The 19091-nt window shown below is 50.3% G+C and overlaps 9 protein-coding genes across 9 annotated transcripts; 6 read left to right on the plus strand and 3 right to left on the minus strand.

Annotated features, from left to right (window-relative positions):
- Nucleotides 1-97: 97 nt before the first annotated feature.
- On the plus strand, nucleotides 98-957 carry GGI43DRAFT_379915 (uncharacterized protein; the record flags this gene model as incomplete). The annotated part of the gene is made up of 2 exons (XM_083202909.1): nucleotides 98-255; nucleotides 327-957. The coding sequence occupies 2 exons, from the start codon at nucleotides 98-100 to the stop codon at nucleotides 955-957; spliced, it is 789 nt and encodes a 262-aa protein (XP_083065396.1).
- Nucleotides 958-2077: 1120 nt separating this feature from the next.
- Nucleotides 2078-2951, plus strand: GGI43DRAFT_379916 (uncharacterized protein; the record flags this gene model as incomplete). Its single annotated transcript, XM_083202910.1, has 3 exons — nucleotides 2078-2597; nucleotides 2684-2765; nucleotides 2855-2951. The coding sequence occupies 3 exons, from the start codon at nucleotides 2078-2080 to the stop codon at nucleotides 2949-2951; spliced, it is 699 nt and encodes a 232-aa protein (XP_083065397.1).
- Nucleotides 2952-3177: 226 nt separating this feature from the next.
- On the minus strand, nucleotides 3178-5500 carry GGI43DRAFT_168006 (uncharacterized protein). Its single transcript, XM_083199664.1, has one exon. It carries the CDS (start codon nucleotides 5355-5357, stop codon nucleotides 3555-3557), a length of 1803 nt encoding a protein of 600 aa, XP_083065398.1. The 5' UTR covers nucleotides 5358-5500; the 3' UTR covers nucleotides 3178-3554.
- A 2693-nt stretch (nucleotides 5501-8193) lies between these two features.
- Nucleotides 8194-9708, plus strand: GGI43DRAFT_167882 (uncharacterized protein). The gene is made up of 3 exons (XM_083199662.1): nucleotides 8194-8654; nucleotides 8769-9067; nucleotides 9328-9708. Exons 1-3 carry the CDS (start codon nucleotides 8382-8384, stop codon nucleotides 9398-9400), a joined length of 645 nt encoding a protein of 214 aa, XP_083065399.1. The 5' UTR covers nucleotides 8194-8381; the 3' UTR covers nucleotides 9401-9708.
- Nucleotides 9709-10348: 640 nt separating this feature from the next.
- On the plus strand, nucleotides 10349-12285 carry GGI43DRAFT_394590 (dynactin subunit 4). Its single transcript, XM_083204775.1, has 2 exons — nucleotides 10349-10700; nucleotides 10766-12285. Exons 1-2 carry the CDS (start codon nucleotides 10417-10419, stop codon nucleotides 12159-12161), a joined length of 1680 nt encoding a protein of 559 aa, XP_083065400.1. The 5' UTR covers nucleotides 10349-10416; the 3' UTR covers nucleotides 12162-12285.
- GGI43DRAFT_394592 (40S ribosomal protein eS7) lies at nucleotides 12230-13607 on the minus strand. The gene is made up of 3 exons (XM_083204776.1): nucleotides 13301-13607; nucleotides 12892-12974; nucleotides 12230-12832 (listed from the first exon to the last, which is right to left on the minus strand). Exons 1-3 carry the CDS (start codon nucleotides 13454-13456, stop codon nucleotides 12466-12468), a joined length of 606 nt encoding a protein of 201 aa, XP_083065401.1. The 5' UTR covers nucleotides 13457-13607; the 3' UTR covers nucleotides 12230-12465.
- Nucleotides 13608-14492: 885 nt separating this feature from the next.
- GGI43DRAFT_379920 (uncharacterized protein) lies at nucleotides 14493-15592 on the plus strand (the record flags this gene model as incomplete). Its single annotated transcript, XM_083202911.1, has 2 exons — nucleotides 14493-14701; nucleotides 14758-15592. The coding sequence occupies 2 exons, from the start codon at nucleotides 14493-14495 to the stop codon at nucleotides 15590-15592; spliced, it is 1044 nt and encodes a 347-aa protein (XP_083065402.1).
- Nucleotides 15593-16266: 674 nt separating this feature from the next.
- On the plus strand, nucleotides 16267-17407 carry GGI43DRAFT_379921 (twinfilin TWF1; the record flags this gene model as incomplete). Its single annotated transcript, XM_083202912.1, has 3 exons — nucleotides 16267-16285; nucleotides 16369-16949; nucleotides 17012-17407. 3 exons carry the CDS (start codon nucleotides 16267-16269, stop codon nucleotides 17405-17407), a joined length of 996 nt encoding a protein of 331 aa, XP_083065403.1.
- Nucleotides 17408-17790: 383 nt separating this feature from the next.
- Nucleotides 17791-18952, minus strand: GGI43DRAFT_379922 (mitochondrial carrier domain-containing protein; the record flags this gene model as incomplete). The annotated part of the gene is made up of 4 exons (XM_083202913.1): nucleotides 17791-17944; nucleotides 18005-18713; nucleotides 18775-18822; nucleotides 18901-18952. 4 exons carry the CDS (start codon nucleotides 18950-18952, stop codon nucleotides 17791-17793), a joined length of 963 nt encoding a protein of 320 aa, XP_083065404.1.
- Between the last annotated feature and the right edge of the window lie 139 nt (nucleotides 18953-19091).

The following is a 19091-nucleotide window of genomic DNA, read 5'->3' on the forward strand; positions in this document are numbered from 1 at the left end:
GGGTTATCATAGACACCGGCCGAGAGCATTCATATCGGCCCCCGCTGGCGCTCGCCATTACTCAATTGATACCTCATCTGTCCCATCAAAGGACAAGATGGCTTGCATCTCATTAATCCTATCGCCAGATTTGCTTCTGAGCGTCCGGGAGTTTTGGTTCGAACATCTGGCAGGGCCAGATAGTCTGGTCATGCCCACCACAGATGAGAATAAGAGGTGGTTTTTTGGCGGAGCAGAGTTTGACAAGATATGCGTGTAAGTTGCCATGAACTCACCATCTCTTTTTTTAAGTGTAATTTATGCTGATGGCTTTCTCAATGCTTTAGAGAGCGTTTTGCCCCTACTCTTGAACAACTCCGTCGTGACGGTATCAAATCAGGCCAAGACATCATCTATGCCCTACAGCCAAACGATTCCCACGACTGGCTCAGCCTAGTCCTCTTGCTAGATCAGATCCCACGCAACTGCTACCGCGGAGACAGCTCAAACGTCGTCTTCAACTACTTTGACCCCATGGCCAGAGAAATCGCCCTCACAGCAATCCAGCGCGGCATCCCTGAAAAGTGCCCCGAGGTCCGCTGGCGCTTCTCCTACCGTAGCTGGTTCTACGTGCCGCTGATGCACTCCGAAGACATTTCGTTGCACGACCTCGCGGTGGAAAAATACGAAGGCCTAAAACACGACGTGGAGAGCCTACTTCCATCCGAAATGACCGTTGAGTACAACGACGAGTCCGAGGTGGCGCACGAGTATCGCGCTGCGGCGCAGAGAGTCGTGCAGGTGAATGAGGAGATGGCTAGGGCATATGGTCAGCTGAACTTGGGATTCGAGAAGAGACATTGGGCGATTATCAAGCGATTTGGACGATATCCACATAGAAATGAGTCGATGGGACGGGAGACGACGGCTGATGAGCGCGAGTATTTGGAAAACGGGGGAGATACCTTTGGTGGTTAAGCGACGCTGTGATGAGGATTAATACGACATTGACTCTATATTTGTGGGATAAGTTTGGTATATAGGAACGCAGTATATAAGAGCGATGAATACGAATACGTAGCTATAGATACGATCAGATGAGATGAGATGAGATGAGGCAGTGTAAAGTAATGCACCCTCATACGTCATTATACCCAAGTAAGCGTATATAGAAAGCTCAATTTTAACTCAAATCACCACTCAATCCCGGACAGCTAATTTCAATCGCCCTCTATCAGTTACATGCAACCACACAAATTGCCCCGAAGCAGCGGCTTCCGGAGCAACTCAACAGAGGCCGCTAAAGACTCTTAGCTCGTCTATTTGCAGCCTCGGCACATTACACTAAGCTGTAGTCCTAGCAACAACACCAGCAAGGCTCGCTGTCACTGTCACACGTCACCGTCATTAATCTCAAATCTCAGCGTCTCGCTGAAACTGTCACTGTCTTAAGCCTTAGTCTGGCGCAGCAGCGTCGTATTGGATCTCTCCTCAGCGTGGCGCCACGCCGCCACCATGTCTCTTCCCGCCTATCTGTGATTCGCCATGTTTTTTTCTGCAATGCAATGCTGTCCTCTTTTTTGCACACATGCACACATGCACACCACACACACACGTAATACGCCAACACGCACAGTATAATAATATTAATATATTTTTTCGTTGGCTCTCCTGTCAAGCTTCTTTTTCTCCTTTCTATTCTTCAATGGTTTTGTAGAACCTTATATAATTGAAGAGAAAAGATCGCCGTTTCTTTATAAGAGTGCTGCTCCATCCATCCTGTTTAATTCGGGGAAGACAGCCAATTACCGCGCTATTTTGCCCCTCCCCCTCATTTCATTTCCGTTGTTTATTCCTCCGTCCATTGGGGTCTATTTTCTTTTTCCGTAGCCCGATTCTCGTCTCATCCATCGTTTCATTTTATTTAATATCGAGGCCAACGACAGCAACAATAACAATAACAACAACATTTAACAACCCCACGATACGTCTCGCCGCCACCACTCACGCGAGCTCTACTCCGCCATAAACCTCCAATTCAACCCCTCATTCACAGTAAATAAACACCAAATCCGAACAAAACAAACCTTCAGCCAAAATGGTCACCACCCGCGCCTCCTCCTCTCGCGCCGCCAGCGTCGAGCCCTCATTCGCCTCCGCCCTCCCTCCCGCAACACCCTCCGCCAAACGCATCGCCAGATCCAAGTCCAGCAAATCCTCCTCCTCATCAGCTTTCAGCCATGCTCCCACCACCGCCACTCTCGTCTGGCTCGCCATCTCCCTGCCCCTCGTGATCTGGGACACCGGCTACGTCCTCCTGCGGCCGCTTTCCATGCCCGGCGGCTCCCTCCACTGGCCCATCTGGGCGCCCTACGAGCTCTACGGCAAGGTCGACTACATCTACGGCTGGAAGGCCTTTAATGCTGGCAACGGTTTCACCAGCGCCCAGGGCCTGCTCAATGCCATTGAGACGCTCATGTATCTTTGGTATCTCGCGGCATATTTCTTTGGCAAGACCGAGGGGGGTGCCAGAGTCCTGTCTGGCAGGGGTGGCGCCAGGGCTATGCTCTTTGGCTACGCCGCTGCTGTCATGACGCTTAGCAAGACTGTTCTGTACTGTAAGGAAGCAATTAACCCATATTCTTTATTTTATGTTACTTGTCATGTAATACTGTGCTAACAAGAGCCAATTGGGAAATTATAGGGGCAAACGAGTACTACAGCGGCTTTGACAACATTGGCCACAACCCCCTCAACGATCTCATCCTTCTCTGGATCATCCCCAAGTACGTTCATCTTTATACCTTTATTTCTCTTTATTTTCAAGCAAAGCTTTTCTAGAAAATGAAATGGCAAAATACTAATATGAAAACAGCGGTGCTTGGCTCGTTGGCCCAACTTACATGATCTGGTCCATCGGCGGCGATCTCATCGACAGCCTCAACTCTTCTTCACGCTCAAAGAGAGACTAAGCGAGTGGGCTAAACAGGGATGGAGGAAATCTACAACTGCGTTTAGGACACGAGCAGTGTAAAACATTTGCTCAAATCTCTAACAGTGTTGATCAAAGATCTCAAGGAGAGTTGATAGGAGAGGCTACGTTGCACGTGTATGTATCTGTATAAATATGCATACAAATGTGTGTATATAGATATGCATTTATGAATCTGTCTGTAGGCGCTATACCCGCAAAGCAATTCGCACGAAGAAATGAAAATAAAAACAATGGTTAATTTGCAGTTTCAAATAAAATAGTTCTTACAAGTAAATATTCAAGCGTCCAGTCTAAGAGGGCAACTCCTCTTTATGTATCCCGATTTATACCATATCCCAGGACTTTGTAAACAGAAAGAATGTCCAATACACCAGTAATGAATGACAGCCAGAGAAAATGGTATCGTAAACGTGCCAGCCGACACAGGGTATCAACCAAGCCATAAAAACAAAACATGAAAACAATAAAATGCCAAAAATTGCTTTTCCTCCTTTGAAAAATGTCATTTCCCTTTTTTTGGTATGTGTCCTCCTCCGAGTCATATTTCTCATTACGCCCAAACCATAGGTATGTCTATATACTAACTCATGTCTGTAAATCCTCCAAGATCTGAATACTGTGCCCAGGCGTCGTTCTGATTAGTTGTGGCATCGTCTTTATTATCAGTCCCGTCCATAAACGCCAGCATCATGGACCAATCGTCTGAATCTCTCCGGCTGGGAGTCCACGGTTCCTCGGTAATCCGGTTTTCGCGAATGCGGACGGAAATGGGTCTGGCCTCAAACCCAAAATTTTTCCGTCGAAGGTCTCCGAGCATTGTGTAGCGTCGCTGCAGGGCGGCAGGCGCCGGCGCCGACCGCGCGGGCTCTAAACTTCTTCTTTTTCTCTTGATATCTTCCTTCCTGTCAAAGGCTTCTGGGAAGGCTTCTGGGTAGAAGTGGATCCCTGACGCCAAGTTTTCTAGGTCGCCGGAAATGGCGCTGGCTGAGACCGAACGCGGCAGACCCATTCTTACCGGCGCCTTGTCTTGTGGGCCCCAGCGGGCGAGCATAAGCTCAAGCTCCAAAACCGCATCTGTCGTAGGCGTTACTGGACTAGACAGGGTGCTCGAGGAGAGCGTGTCGATCGTGCTGCTCATGCTCTCGGGGATTGACGAGGCTGTGGTACTGGTGCTGGTGCTCGAATTCGATTGTGAGGATGCCGTCGAGTCGCTGCGACCCGCCAGATTGCCCTTCATCGTCAGCCCCTCCTCATCCGCCTCCACGGTAACTGTTTGTGTCCCGTTACCATAGCCCTGTACCACAATCTCGTGATACAATGGTTTCCCAGGCGGCGTCATTGATGATTGTGATCCCGTCATGGAGCTCCTCCTCAAAATTCTTAGAGATCTGCGGATGGTCGAATTGCGCCGCAGGCTAATAGAAAAGGAGCTCGAGCGAGACAGGGTGGTGGGCGATGGACTATCAGACATGGTGGACAAGGATGTATTGCGACTTTTGTGCGTCAAGGCGAAATAGTCAATATCGGGCTTGATCTCTATGCTGCCGACCGCCGCCTCCTGAATCTTGATGGTCCGCTTTGACACCGGTTCATCGATAGCCACAATGTCGGTTTGAATACGCAAGGACTTCTTTGATTCACGAGGTGTCGATGACCAGGGAGGAATGCAGTTCATCGAGGCTGTGAGATGGTACGGCGCATCCTCCCCATCCACCTCTATTGGTTTTCGTGTTGCACAGCGGAGAACTTGGTGAACCGCATAAACCAAAACCCATCGTACTTTGCGTGCCTCCAATAAGGAGATCTTTTCGTTTTTATCGGCCTTGCTGGGTGAAAGAATCATATCCTCTTCAAATCGGCGGTACGCCTGCACGAGATCATTCTTGAAGCACTTCTCCGTCCAGTTGGATGCCGTAATTAGAGCCGCAATTGTAATTTGCTGTTGTTCTGGAGCCACCTTTTCTATAAAGGGAATCTTGCATAGGAGGCGGAGCCCATCAGTAGAAGTCTCAACTTGAGGCAGCTGGGGTAGAGGGTGGGGTAGAGGCTCAAAGTGATTGTTCTCGTCAAAGGTTTGGACAAGCTGCTCAGTGCAAATGCCACCGACTGCTGTAGATGGTATGCTATCCGATGCAGTATAATTAGTGTCCACCAATAGCTCGTACAAGGCGTCAAAATCATCTGCCATGGTATTAAGCACGACAGCGTCAAAAACCCTAGGAGGATAGTAGCCGAACTTTGCTGAATAAAAGGACAGCAGGAAGCTTCGAAACCGCTCCAGGTGGGCGCGAGTCCCAGCTGGAATGCCCAAGTTTGTTTCCGAGAGTTCTTCGTCAAGAAAGCTCCGTAGCCTAATGGTTGTCTGCTGGAGCATTGCGTTCATCTCCAGACGTGCTCTGCGGACGAGCGATCGCGATATCGCACTGATGAGCTGTCATGGCATAAAATTAGCATCGGCTGTAGCTTTATTGAATCACAAGTGAAACAAGCAGAGAAGCGAGTAAAGGCCCAAACTGCTAGATGTCTTTCCTTACCTGATACTCCGAGTTGTAAAAGAGGCGGTCATGCATGCCAACGCAGTGAGCAAAAGCCCGTTTATACAAGTTGCCGAGTTGAAATGTCTCGGCTACGTACAGGGCTGCCGTCGCATGAGTAGGCGCTTCGACCATGTCGAGGTACTGCGCCTGGCGCATATACTTCAACAAGTCATCGACGTTACTTCCTGGCGTGGACCTGAACTCGCGCATAGAGTGAAGGAGCGCAACGAGGGTGCTACCCAAGTGTCTACCCACCATCGGCCTTCCCAGAATCCATGCGCAGAGATTTCTAATGGCTAGGTGATATTGCTGCGCCTGCTTATCAGTAGCATTAGGCGGTGCTGGTATGTACAGCTCCGCTGTCGACCTAGGGTGCAGCTGATCCCACCGTTCAATCTCCTGCGCCGTATTGGATGCAAGACCCTCAAGGACTAAGAATTTTTCGACGAGAGGGAGGCAGCCAGCCGAAAGTAGAGCGGCAAATGGCAGCTTGAAAGACGGCCCGCGCTTTGAATCGCCCTTGGCGTATAAGTGGATGAGGCAGTTGCCGTTCCTCTCCCATATGTCAGAGTCCTATAAACAAACACCACAGACAGTCAGATGAATGCTACTAACACGCAATTGGGCGTGGCCTCATGTTCAAACTGGGCCGCACTGGCATCTGCAGACTCAACTCACCCTTCGTAGGCCATCCCAGTCCCTGCACGTCCTGCTGGCGCCGTCCCATCGCTTAAGTGGCACGACCTTGCCATCTTCTCCAATGGAAAGTCCGCGAGCCCTGCGGACGCTGTTTGATCTCGCTCTCGGGCCGGCCATTAGAGGCGGCAAAAAAGCTATTCACACAGGAGTGGAGTGCAACGAAGCCCGCAAAGGACTGACGGTTGGTGAAGGGAAGACCGCTGGGCAAGGGGGGCGGGATAGCTTCCAATGATATGAGACAGGCCACCCGGCGTCAAGTTAATATATATACCCTGTGTATATATGATATATGCAGGCTGTAGCATCCACCGACAAAAAGTCTAAAGTGCTCCTCGTCTTGCGTCCTTCACACCACGCCAGCCCTCCCAAGCAGGATCAAAGGTAAAACAGAAACAGGCTGGCAGCCAGTCGACGTCAAGCAACGAATCACGGGCAAGGTAGGTCGAGAGCTCAAAGGCCAACGCCGAGACGTCACAAGCTAATGATGGCGAGCCCGCTCTCGTGTTCCACGGCTGGTGTGTGGTTCCTGCAAGGCTTGAAGCTTGCTGGACGCCCGTCGACTCGATGGCGGTATCACGGCAGTACGTATTCGCAGTCGAAAGCAGCCATGGGAATCAGTCACGGGCCAGTGCCATCGTCGTTAATAGAGCTCACACGAGCCGGGAGGGGCGTTTGGCTGGCGAAGGTCAGAAAAGTATAAAGGAAGAGGGAGAGGAGGAAAAGCTCCCAGGCCCAGAGGTCTGGACGACGTTTTCGTAGCTCTGGAGGTTTCCGCTGCGTCGGGAGCTGAAAAGGCAATTGCTCTTAGCCTGGTGCTTAGCCCAGCTTAGTGCATTGCAATTTTTCCTTTTCCCCTAGCAGCTAAAGCTTAGGCCAGCAGCCAAAAATCTGCAAGGATGCGGCCCCTGTATTTTGCATCAGCGCCAGGTGCTGCTCGTGGTAACAATCCCTCGCAGCACGTATGTATTACAGGGCACGGGGTGCAAGTCTCGATGATTACGGGCATCGCAATCACCACGGCCGTGACAGATTCGCCATCGACTTAATAGATTACTCTAGTGCTAGGCGGATTAGATGTAGATCTACACAGCATATTCTACAACCAGCATAGACACCTGTAAGTAAAACAGTCCCGGGCGCCTTGGCGCTAGAATAGCCCAATTGCTAAGATTAGCATGTACCTGGAGCTGTGACTGTTAGCAACGCAGCCATACAAGTACAGACGATGGGGCACATGCAGAAGGCAGGGATGGCATCGCCGTCTTTCTTCATTAGCAAAAGCAGGCCAGGCGTCTTTTGCAGTTTTTGGAAGGGGAGGGGGCGCTGTCGCATTCTAAGCGTTCGTCGCTTGCAGGGGTAAGCCAGCCGCTCAGTGGCTCTGCAGCGCCCACGAGGCGGTGGTGAGCTGGCACCGAGTCTTGTGTGGTAGAAATGCATGACTTCACTCCACTTCGGCTAGGCCACGATGGAAGAAAAAAAAAATCGAGAGAAGCACGAAGAATGAAAATGCACACAGCACCGCCGCCTATGAGTAATTGATTCAAATCACAGCAGCGGCGAATGCTACCATACGATCCCTGCACTCAACAGCAGAATTGATCAATCTCTTCCCCTCTTTAGGCGGAGAAACAAACCTGCTCAACAGCCCATGGCCCAACATCCGGATGCATAATATCGACAAGGCCGCGACCGGCCAGGCCAGTCTGACCACGAGGGAAGAAGGGAAAAAACCAGATTTTGGGCTGGGTCCCGCCACCACGCAGTGCTCACTCCCATTATGTGCCATTATGCACATGCCGTGGCATATCTGTGCAGGCTAGGCGGAGAGGCCCAGCCAGTGAAGCTGGAGCTGCAATGACGCCAGGGATCCTTCGCTGGGCTCAACTCTCTCCTTCAAGCCCGCTTTCACAAGGGACAAGACGAGATGCATCCACGTCACTCACGCTATTGACAAGCTGAGCTTCCTCTCAACGGACAGCCCCAATTACAATTACACAGTCGCAAAGCTCGCGGGCTCGCCGCGGCGATGCTGGTGGAGCTGGATGCTGGACCTGTTACATGTCTCGTTTCCCCATTAGCCTACGGGACAGTGATGCGGTGTGTGTTCCTGACTATCGATTCAGAGCTTCAGGTTTCCTTCGGCTATTTCTCACAATCCTCTATTCTTCGGAATGGCTGGAATACTATCCTGGCGGAATTCCTTGTCGTTTCCTTGCCTATCCTTGAAAGCGCGCGGGAGTGGACCGAAGAAAAGTGATGAGTATCATCATGCCATGCCATCCAGTCTCTCCGGGCCTCCATCTCCATCGGACAGGGGTCCACGATATTCATCACCCCAGCTCATCTCCACTTCGGCGGCTCTGTCGGGCTGCGGGCTGCGGCCATCTCAGATCCGATGCGCCAAAACACGCCCGACGTCGTGCGGACAGCATCATTGCCTGCTAGTAGGTATTGCGTTACCTGCATCGCCCCCAATATGAAAAAAAAAAAAAAAAAAAAAAAAAAAAAAAAAAAAAAAAAAAAAGCCGAGACCCAGGCTAACTAGTGGCCGAAACCAGCAGCATATAGTGATATTAACAACTACCAACCAGGAAAAGCAAGCTTTGTTTCTCCCTTCTCCTCTTTTCCCCTCTCTTCTCCCTTCACTCCAGATGGTTGGTTTTACAGCATGTGAGACTCTGCTGAGTCCTGCTGCTCGCTTTCTGCCATTCCTGGTTAGCCTCTGTCTTGCCTTTTTGAAGGTTGGTTCGAATCTTGGCTTCTTGGGAGAAGAATCTCAGACACGTCTCCACAGTCTGGATTGCAACCGATTAAACGTTCAACCAGAGACACTTCCATGCAAGCCACGCTCGGTAAGGTGATTCCTAGTGCAAAAGCCCGTTGTTTTCTTTTGCCCATCTATTTTGTCAGCCTTACGTACGCTCGTAAAATAATGATTTTGTGTGCTCACTCAGCCCAGCTGAAGCAAAGGCTAAATACGAGTCGTGAGCCGTTGTTCCTGATTACTTCTGCTCTTCCCGTGCCTTTTTCTTATCTTTTTGTTCCTGGCCTGACTTGACCAAGAAACGTGGTGGCACAACGATCCGTGCGAGTAACTAACACGCCTTTAAGAGACAGTTTTCTCATCCCCCGCTTACATCTCCTAAACAAGAAAGATTGTAGAAGGCTTCAAAACCAAGCAACGTGCTGATTTAGCATCTCCGTTTACACGATGAGACATAAAACACATGAACCTTCCCCGACAAGACCCGGCGGTAGAATACTCGTATACATTGTTGGCAGCAATTGCGTTTTAAGACACAGCCTAGTAGAACCACCAACCATAGCAAGCGAACGACAACAAACACAACTGACATCACAGCACTAGTGGCAGTTGACCTTATAGTCTAGAACCATAATGCTTCATACGAAGTGTTATTACACTTAGTTGCCTTCATTAGCCGCATAACAAGCTTGCAGAGAGGCATCACCATTAGTGTTGCTACAAGTGGCACATGACGGAGCATTTGCGTCGAAACAATTGATTGCACTGTGTCTTCGTATAACTTGCGAAGCACATGAAAAAGGGGGTTCCCAGTCTATCAAGGCCAGCGAGATGGCTTACACGAGAGCGAGTACGGAGAGTCGATCTTAACCAAACCCAACACCGCAGATGTGAAAATTAATTATCGTAGTGAAAGATAAAGTAGAGTTTGATTAACAATTCGCCACGATAAGTAATCCAGCGATGAAGTAAAAAGGTTTCATCTTCTCTGAAAGCGCTGCAAGCATCAAACGAAAGCGGCCGGCTCCGCGTCGTCTTCGTATGGTAGCGCCATGGGCAACGACCTGCAGATCCGCCACTGCCGAGAATCCTGCGTACACGTGTCAATTGAGAGCTTCTGCTTATCATGTAAGCGTCATTGCAATATATCGATCGCCCGTTGGGAGAGCTTTGGCCAAGATGATCATCGAGAATCTGGGGCGCATCTGCAACACAGAAAGCGGGGGAAATACGACGTACCTTCGATCGGATGGCTTACATAAGCGGTCGGACGGATAAGGTCAGCGATCTGATAAGCAGAGGTGGATCACGTGGAATGGAGCTTGACCGAGCTCACCTTGGTCGAGGTGGGAGCTCTTCACCGAGGTTTTGCTGTGGTGAGAGCACGGCTAGCGATGCCCGCTTGCACTCGTGAACCAGCGGAGATGTAGCGAAAAGGAACGATGTCGCTTTCGACCCCTTACACATACATCCAGTGTCCATGCTCGGACCAGACTGTATTCAGTTCCAGCAATGCGCTGTCCGACCCTGAGGAAGACGAGCGAACGTTCGACCCCAAAGCCCCGCGATCAAACTACAGCCTATACCCTCTCGAATACCTCCTCTACTGCGAAGACTGCCAGCAGATACGATGTCCAAGATGTGTAACAGAAGAGTCGGTCACTTATTACTGCCCCAATTGCCTCTTTGAGGTACCAAGCAGTAACCTGCGCAGCGAGGGCAACAGGTAAACTGGCCCCTTTCGTCTCAAACAAGATTTGTCATGATCAAAGCTGATCGCTGTTGAGCCAGATGTACGCGAAGCTGCTACCAGTGCCCAGTTTGCATCGGCCCTCTCCAAGTTGGTGCTATTCAGCCTACCACAGACGCGAACCTGCTGCCCACTCAGTATCAAACCAATCCCACTGGAGGCCCGTACGCGCTCTTCTGCCAATACTGCAACTGGACTTCGACCGAGATTGGTATCGAGTTCGATCGCCCCAGCGGCATATACAACCAGCTCTCCAAGATAGACAACGGAGGCAAGCCAAAGCTCACGCTACGAGACGTCAAGGATCGTCGAAAAGATAACCCAGACGAGCCCCCCGTGCCTGACGATCAGGTCGATGCGGATTTACAGTTTGCCAACCTCAAGGCGTTTTACCAGAGCCGACTCGCAGAAACCAACACCTCATTACGTGGACTCCCATTACATGATGGACTTGGGTTTTCATCCCCCGCTGCTCTGACCCGCATCATGTCTTTGTACACCGGTCGTGGTCATCAGGGTCGCTTGCAGCAGGGTCCTGCCGATATCATGCGCGAAGCACTCGGTACCAACGACGGCTTGAAAATTGCCAATCTAGATGAGTCAAAGGAGATTAAGAAGCTCATCAACGGAGGATGGGACGTCACAGCTTCGCTGGAACAGCGAAAAGAGCAAACAGAGCCTATACGATTCGAAGACGAACTCCGACCGATTGCATATCTGCTTCGCAGTAAGCGGTCGAAGCGTTGCCCTGCATGCCGTCACATCATATCAAAGCCAGAGGCAAAAGTAACGTCTACGAGATTCAAGATTCGTCTGTTTGCTAAACAATATATACCCACAATCACGATTCGGCCGCTCAACCCAACCGCTACGCCCGCCCCTATAACATATAGACCCATAGTCCAGGAAGAAGCACCATTGAAGCCACATCAACCATACCACTTTGTTGTTACTTTTAAGAATCCCCTCTTTGACAACATTAAAGTTACACTGGCCTCGCCAAATGCAACCCCGGGTCGTTTCTCCAGCAGAGTTACGGTGCTGTGTCCACAGTTTGAGGTGGACGCCAACACCGACATGTGGGATGATGCACTAAAGGATGAAGAGAAAGATAGGAGTCGCAAGGCAGATGAGGGGCCTGAAGTGGGTAAGATTTGGGAAAAGGGACGAAATTGGGTGAGCATCGTGCTGGAAGTTATCCCGGCGTCTCTACGAATCGACCAATTGCCTAAAAAGGGCAACGAGAAGATTGATACCAGCCCCCTCAAGAGCGGCGAAGATATTCTAGAGATCCCCATGTTTGTTCGCATGGAATGGGAGGCTGATACACAGGCCGACATGGACGGCCCAACTAACAAGGACAACAAGGAAACGAGGGAGAAGCGAGAGCTGGCATACTGGTGCGTGCTTGGGGTTGGGCGCATCAGTCAAGATTAATGGGAGTACATTTGTTTTACAGCGATAGACACCCAAGACATAGACAAAGAGCAAAATAGAGCACCAAGTTTAGGGAACAGGAAGCGATAAGTGAATTGATCAAATCATGCCAGCAGCTTTTATACCATTTAAAAAAACAAAAGCTACCTTGATATCAGACGCCAAGCCCAAATGTTGACCAACCCACCGATGCTTAAATAGAGCAACGCATTTTAATTGCCTTGTGTTCCCAAGGACTCCCAATTTATAAAGAGAAATAAATTTTTGGAATGCCGATTAAATTTTCTTTTCTCCTCTAACTAATTTAGAACTCAGAGGCGCTGGTCTGGGGGAACTCGAAGTTGACGTTGCGGCCAGTGAGTCTTCGGTAAACCTCAGAGTAGGTGTCGAGTCTGTAGTCAACGCCACCACGCTCCTTCTCGTCAAGGATGACCTTGAGGAGCTTGCTGCCGTCCTCCTTGGTGCGGATGCGCTTGCCGACGATCTCGACGGGGTAGGTGAGATCAGCCAGGATAGCGTCGTGGACGGCGGTCAGAGTGCGGGAACGGGGACGCTTCTGCTTCTGGGTGTTGCGGGAGCGGGCAGAGCGCTTGGGGCGGGGGAGGATACGGCGAGAAGCCAGGATGAGGACGTGGCGGTCGGAGAACTTCTTCTCCAGCTCACGGGTCAGGCTGTAGATAACGAATTAGTCTCAAGTTTAACATTATCGGGAGAAGGATCTTTTGCTTACCGCTGCTGAACACGGTGGAAGCCCTGCAGGGAAGGGACGGGGACAAAGATGACAATAGCCTTCTTGCCGTGGCCAACTTCGATCTAATCAAGATCCCAAAGTCAGCATGCGAGCTCCAGAGACAGTTTATGCCTTGGACCGCTTCCCGTCCTGCTCCACAGAAGTCAATAGTACTCAGGCTAGACGGCGCGTCCCTCCAGAAAATATGTTTATATATTCTTCCTTTTTTCCCCAGAGAGAGGGTTGTCAAAACGACTCAATTCTGTCGAATCGGCATTTTCATACAACATTTTCCTTCTCTGCGAGGAGGGAACGCCAATCGTACGTCGAAGCCATCGTAAGAGCTTTGGGAACAGGATGTCGAAGAATTTTCGGTCTGTCTAGCTTTGGTAGTTCAAGTCATTCTCACCTCACGGGCAGAGACGATCTGCAGAGGTCGCAGGGCAACCTTGAGGTCGGCAGTGTTGCTCTCGAGATCGAACAGAGCCTGAGCAATGTTCTGCTCAAGCTCGGAGGGGTTCTGCCTCGAGGGGCTGTTGGCGGCGATCTTGTTGATGGCGCTCATCTTGGCTATGGTTGCTCAACGGTGGGTTGGATGAGTTGATCGTGATGGCAAAAAATTCGAGGCTCTGGTATGGTAGACTTTGGCGCACTTGGAAAATGGGTTCGCTAAATTGGGGTTTTCGTGCCCTCTGCTCACGTTTGTGCGCTTGCAAGGGTTAGCGGGCTGCTTTGGCCTGAGGCGACAATTAAATATGGGTCAAATCCACTGGATAAGGTACTGTGGGTCTGTCAATCTGGGAGGCAGATTCTCATCCAATCCCGTCAAGCCTCCCTAAGATCTCGAGATCTTGAGACTTCTCAAATCGGAAATCGAAGCATCGTTGCAGAATGCAATTGCTCGATAAAATGAGCTTTTATTTCCTCAGTGATTTTTTGTCGCAAAAATTATGGATAAATCTCCATGCGCTTCTGAGTATGTAATGCGGAGAGCCAGTGCTCCAGCTGTGAAAGTATTCTTGCACTCAAGCAGATAACTCCACCTTGTAAGTAAAGAATCATTTCATGCAGTATGCTTCAGGAAATACCATTGGGTATCTTAGTACCTTATTGGAAATACTGCATTTTATGAATATTGATGCATCTTTCTCTTTTGAAACATGCAATGAAAATTATGTCATTTTCCCATTTCGACTTCCAACATATAGGACACCAAACGCAGACACACTGAAGATCTCGCGAGCATAAAGAAATCAGGAGTCATCTACCTGGTGTATTTGTTCAAATCATTCCACTCAGTTTCAATATTCTCGCTAAACTTCGTCATTCGAGATGATCGTTTGGTGTTACAGGAAGGAGGATCAGACACCTGCCTCCCAATGCCCTGCCTGCTCTTTCCCTCTGGAGCGATTTCCGTTTCTACCTTCATGTCCAACACTCCCCAAACTCGCCAGAAAATTATTTTTCTTTCTTTTCTGCTTTTTCTTTCTGTCTCAGTCTGCTTCCATCGTTCGTTAGCCCAGCTGTGTCTCTCGTTGTTCTTGTCCTTGTCAATATCAGAGTTCAAATCCTGCACTCAGTCTCTTCCTCCCATCAACAAGATGATGGGCATCCTTCTATTCGCCATTATTGGCGTTATTGGTGGCTTTTGCCAAACCACACACAACTTCGATGCGTTCTCTTACCAAGGCTGCTTTTCTATCGACCCATCTTGCTTTGGAAACGCCCTTGTGTTTTCTGATGGCCGTCTGACTCCTGAATCATGCCAACGTGCCTGCCAAGGTCACCTGTTTGCTGCCCTTCTTCCTGAGTGAGTTTCAAGGATATTCTGCCCCCAGGTTTCATTCCTCTAACTGGATCTTGCAGTTCCTGCCGATGCGGAGATGATGCGAGTGGTATTCAACCAACCGACGAGTCAAAGTGTGACTATCCATGCATGGGAGACAGCACCCTCGGCATGTGCGGGAGCATTTGCCCAGAAAATACACCTGTTATTGCCAATATTTACACGCAAGCCACACCTAGCCAAGGCCCGACGTATGGAGACCCTACAAGCGTTCAGTCCTCCGTCGCTGCGGCTGAGACTTCTTGTACATCTACCGATGTCTCGTCAGTCGGAGAGCCGTCTCAGCCTCAGCGAATTACGCCAGAAGGATCAGCACCAGGAATCCCAACTTCTTTCGTTGGTCCTGCATCTGGAGACCCAGCAGCAACGGTGAATCCAACCCGTGGCACTCCCGCGTCTCAGAGTCCTCAAGAATCTCCATGCACTACTGAGAGCAATACTGGCTTAGACACGCCTTCTCAAGGTCCCCAGGGACCTCTGACACCAACTGACAATGCACCGGAGCCCAAGACATTCTCCAGCCCAAATCAACAAGTTCCAAATGCGACACCTTCTGCCAATGCACCAGACTGCCAGTCGCCTCAGCCAGATTCTTATTCTGGGGAGAGTATTCCCGGCTCTCCAGGTGGAAATCCTGGTGGAGTCGGTTCAGAGAATAACTGTGATCCTGCTGGTGGACCAAATCTATCTCCCGTCATTTCCCCTGAAACCACTTCCTGGCCATGGCCGAGCAAGAAGCCTGAGGGTGATCCTCCAGTTCCCGCTCATGTTCCAGCTTCAGATTCCCCTTCTGGGTTCATTCTTCCTCTTTCTGGTGGAGGATTCATATTGCTGGCAGCAGCAATTATCTGGTAAAATCTTACAAACTATTGTTTTTTCGAGCTGATGAGCTAGAGGAGCTCGATAATGGGCAATATCTCAATGGATTGTTTTGGGGGAAATTTTGGAAGCTGATTGATGACTAGCACAGTGGCGGATAGCTACTTAAGTGCAGTGAAAGGCTCACACACATATTCAATATTGTACAAGAAAGACTGCAACCTAATTGATTCAATTTGACTATTTGTTTTGACTTTGCATTGTGAACGATCTGGACTTGAATATTACCATGAGCTCATTTACATCCCAGCTGCTCATAGTAGCCTCAATAAATACTTTATGGCTAGGCCAGAATAATGGCTACTTGTAGCGTTTAGCCTCGATATTAAATAACTTTATAGCATAAATGACATTGCTATGCATTTAGTTTTGCCACACACTTGCTTTATTTGGCCATCGTTTAACTTCAAGTTCCTTTTTATAGGGTAGCTATGAAGATGGAGAATCAACCTCACACCATCTGGTGGGGCACTGTGGAGGGGCTCTTGCGGTTGTGCAACCGTGGCGGGGCACCAGCTTGGACTTACATGCGTCGTCGGGCTTTGGCCAGAGCCCCGAAACTTGGAGCCTTCATCAGCGGATCAAGGCATCTGACCGGCCTGAACCAGAACCCATCAACAGACTGCGACCATTAAACATACCGGGCCAAAATGCAGTCTGGAATCTCAGGTACGGATGCCGTGACAATGCAATGGCCGATCAATTGGCCCCTCCCCCCCTTGCGGTGTGCTGACCGCAGAATCTCGATACAGCCTCCGAGGAGCTCCAGAAGGCCTTCAGCTCGCTGCTGTCGACGCCGTCCGACTTTGCCCTACTGGTGACCATCGAACGCGAGACTTTGACGCCCGTCAAGACCATCCCCGGCACATCGTCAGACTTTGGACAGAACCTCTCTGTGCTTGAGCCCTTCATCAAGCCCGACGTCGCACTCTATGCCATCCTCCGCCGCTACGAAGACTCACCCAGGTTCATTGCCGTTACCTACGTTCCCGACGCCGCCAATGTCCGTCAGAAGATGCTGTTCGCCGCGACGCGTCTGACGCTGACGCGGGAGCTGGGCACTGAGCACTTCCGCGAGACGCCGTTCATGACCATGGCCCACGAGTTGACAGAAAAGGGGTTCAAGGCCCACGATGCACACAACGCCCTGGAAGCTCCCCTGACCGAGGAAGAGAAGAGCCTTGGAGAAGTCAAGAGGGCAGAGCAGGAAGCTGGGTCCGGTACTGCTATCCGAGAGATTCACCTCAGCAAGAGCCTGACGATGCCGGTTAACGAGGATGCTATTGCGGCAATGAAAGAGGTTGCCGAGGGGCAAAAGGCCGTGGCTACGCTGGTAAGCTGCCTTGACGGTATGATGAAGCGAAAAAAACAAGAGACTAATCGTATGTGATGCAGAAAATCAACGCAGCTACCGAGAGAGTCGAGCTGGCACCCGATTCGTTGGATCCTAGCTCCCTCACCAGTCTTATCAAGAGCATCTCGCCAGTGGAGCCGCGGTTTACCTTCTACCGGTTTACCCATACCCACGAAGGGACTGAGCAGACACCGGTGCTCTTCTTTTATACTTGCCCCGCTACTGCTGGAAACAAGGCCATTAAGAACAGGATGCTGTATCCTCTGATGAAGCGTGCTGTCCTCACCATTGCCGAGCAAGAGGCCGGCATCAGCCTGGAGAAGAAGTTTGAGGTAGAGGATCCCAGCGAGCTTACCGAGGAGGAAGTCCTGAATGATCTCCATCCCAAGAAGGTGGTGTCATCAGGCTTTAGCAGGCCCAAGCGCCCGGGCAGGTAAATGCCCTCACGAGTTACGACACATACGAACGGAACGATCTAGCCTGAATAGAACATTGTCCATACTTTTATACAAGATATATATCCAGTTTTACTGAAAATCCCACGGGAACAGTTCCTTACCCTCTTCCATAACGTACATGATCCAACTCCGCATTCCGGGGATGCAAATGAAATCTCTAAACGAAACATGATTGCCGCCATATAATCACCGTCATCACAACCATAATCCACCTTTTTATGCATGCAAGGGCTGACCCTGTTTCATTTCTGTTCTAGTACTAGACTACAGTCAGACTATCTTTGTCCTCTCATCTCGGTCGATTAAAAAAAAGAAAAGGGGTATATCGCAAAAAATGCAATCGTCTTTCAAAGGCCATGTTCTTACTCCTCATATTTGCCGCCGACAAAGGCCAAGTTGCTCTGTTCCAGTTTTGACTTGAGGTACTCGTAGACGGTGAAAGTGACGGCTTGGCCGGGCGCGACTCGCATGATACGAGGAGTGATGCCCTTGTAGAAAGCGTGGAATCCTTCTTGTCTGGAGGGGAGAGATTGTTAGCTTTCAGTGCCTATACATGATTTTTGGGGGAAGACATACTTGAACATGTCGCCGGCGATGGTGGTTATTCTCGTCCATGCCGTGGTGCCAAATTCGGCGGGTGTCTTCTGTAGGCGAGTCTTGATTGTGTCGATGGGGGCATTGCTGAGAGGGCCCATGGCGCCGCTGACAAGACCAATGATGGTAGTCTGCCAGCTGGGCAGGTTGCCATCCGCATACTGAGGCTGATAGTCTTTGAGCCAGGTCTTGAAGTAAGAATACGCCGTGAAATTAACAGCCTGGTTAGATCCTTGTCTTAGAGCTGTTAAGCTAACACCACGGTACAGAGCTCCAACACCTTCTTCCTTGACGACAGTGTACAGCGCATGCGCGGCGTTTCGGTATTTCGGAATGTCCAGTGGATCGGCCATTGAGTGGTGTTGCGCCTGCAGACGGATCTTGATGACCTCCATAGGCGTCACCACGGCCACAGCCTCGGTAACACCCGCCGCCAGACCCGCTAAGAAGGTAGCCCGGCCGGAGACGGTGCCGGTGGATTTGTCGGCCAGCAGCTGCTTATACGACTCGAATGAGGTGAATCGGATGGCCATCTTGGGGACGATACCAGTCAAGACAGCACCGAGACCCTTGTACAGCGCGAGGGGAGTTTCCTTCTTGACGACCTCCATACCGGTTTTGATGAAGCCGCGGCGAGGGGCGCCGGGCATGCGCGCGCGACGGGACAGCTGCATGCGCACTTTGATTGTGTCTGTGTGGGGTGTTATTATGATGCTTCATTGTGAATTGGACTTATAAGTGGTGGCACGTACCTAAGGGGTGACAAGCGAGAGCTTCCATCATGCCGGCACCACCTCCAGCTATAGGAATGAAGCATGTTAGTTATATGGCATTGAAGGTACATTATTACATGAAATGAAGTAAAAGCATGAACGCACCGATGAGGTTTGTCGCCGCCGTAGGCGGCTGTTTTGAACCGTCTTTTGTCATTGTGATGGCTGTGTTTGTGCTGAAGGAAGTATGTATGTCCCCTCTAGGAATGATTCCTCTCGAGTTTATGCTTCTTTATTTTGCTTATAACTTCTAGCCGTATAGTGAGTCACTACTTTGCTGCCGAGGATATCGTGTG

Source organism: Trichoderma evansii (genome assembly GCF_050947405.1).
Source record: "Trichoderma evansii strain SZMC 28006 chromosome Unknown GGI43scaffold_2, whole genome shotgun sequence".
NCBI classification, from domain to species: Eukaryota; Fungi; Ascomycota; class Sordariomycetes; order Hypocreales; family Hypocreaceae; genus Trichoderma; species Trichoderma evansii.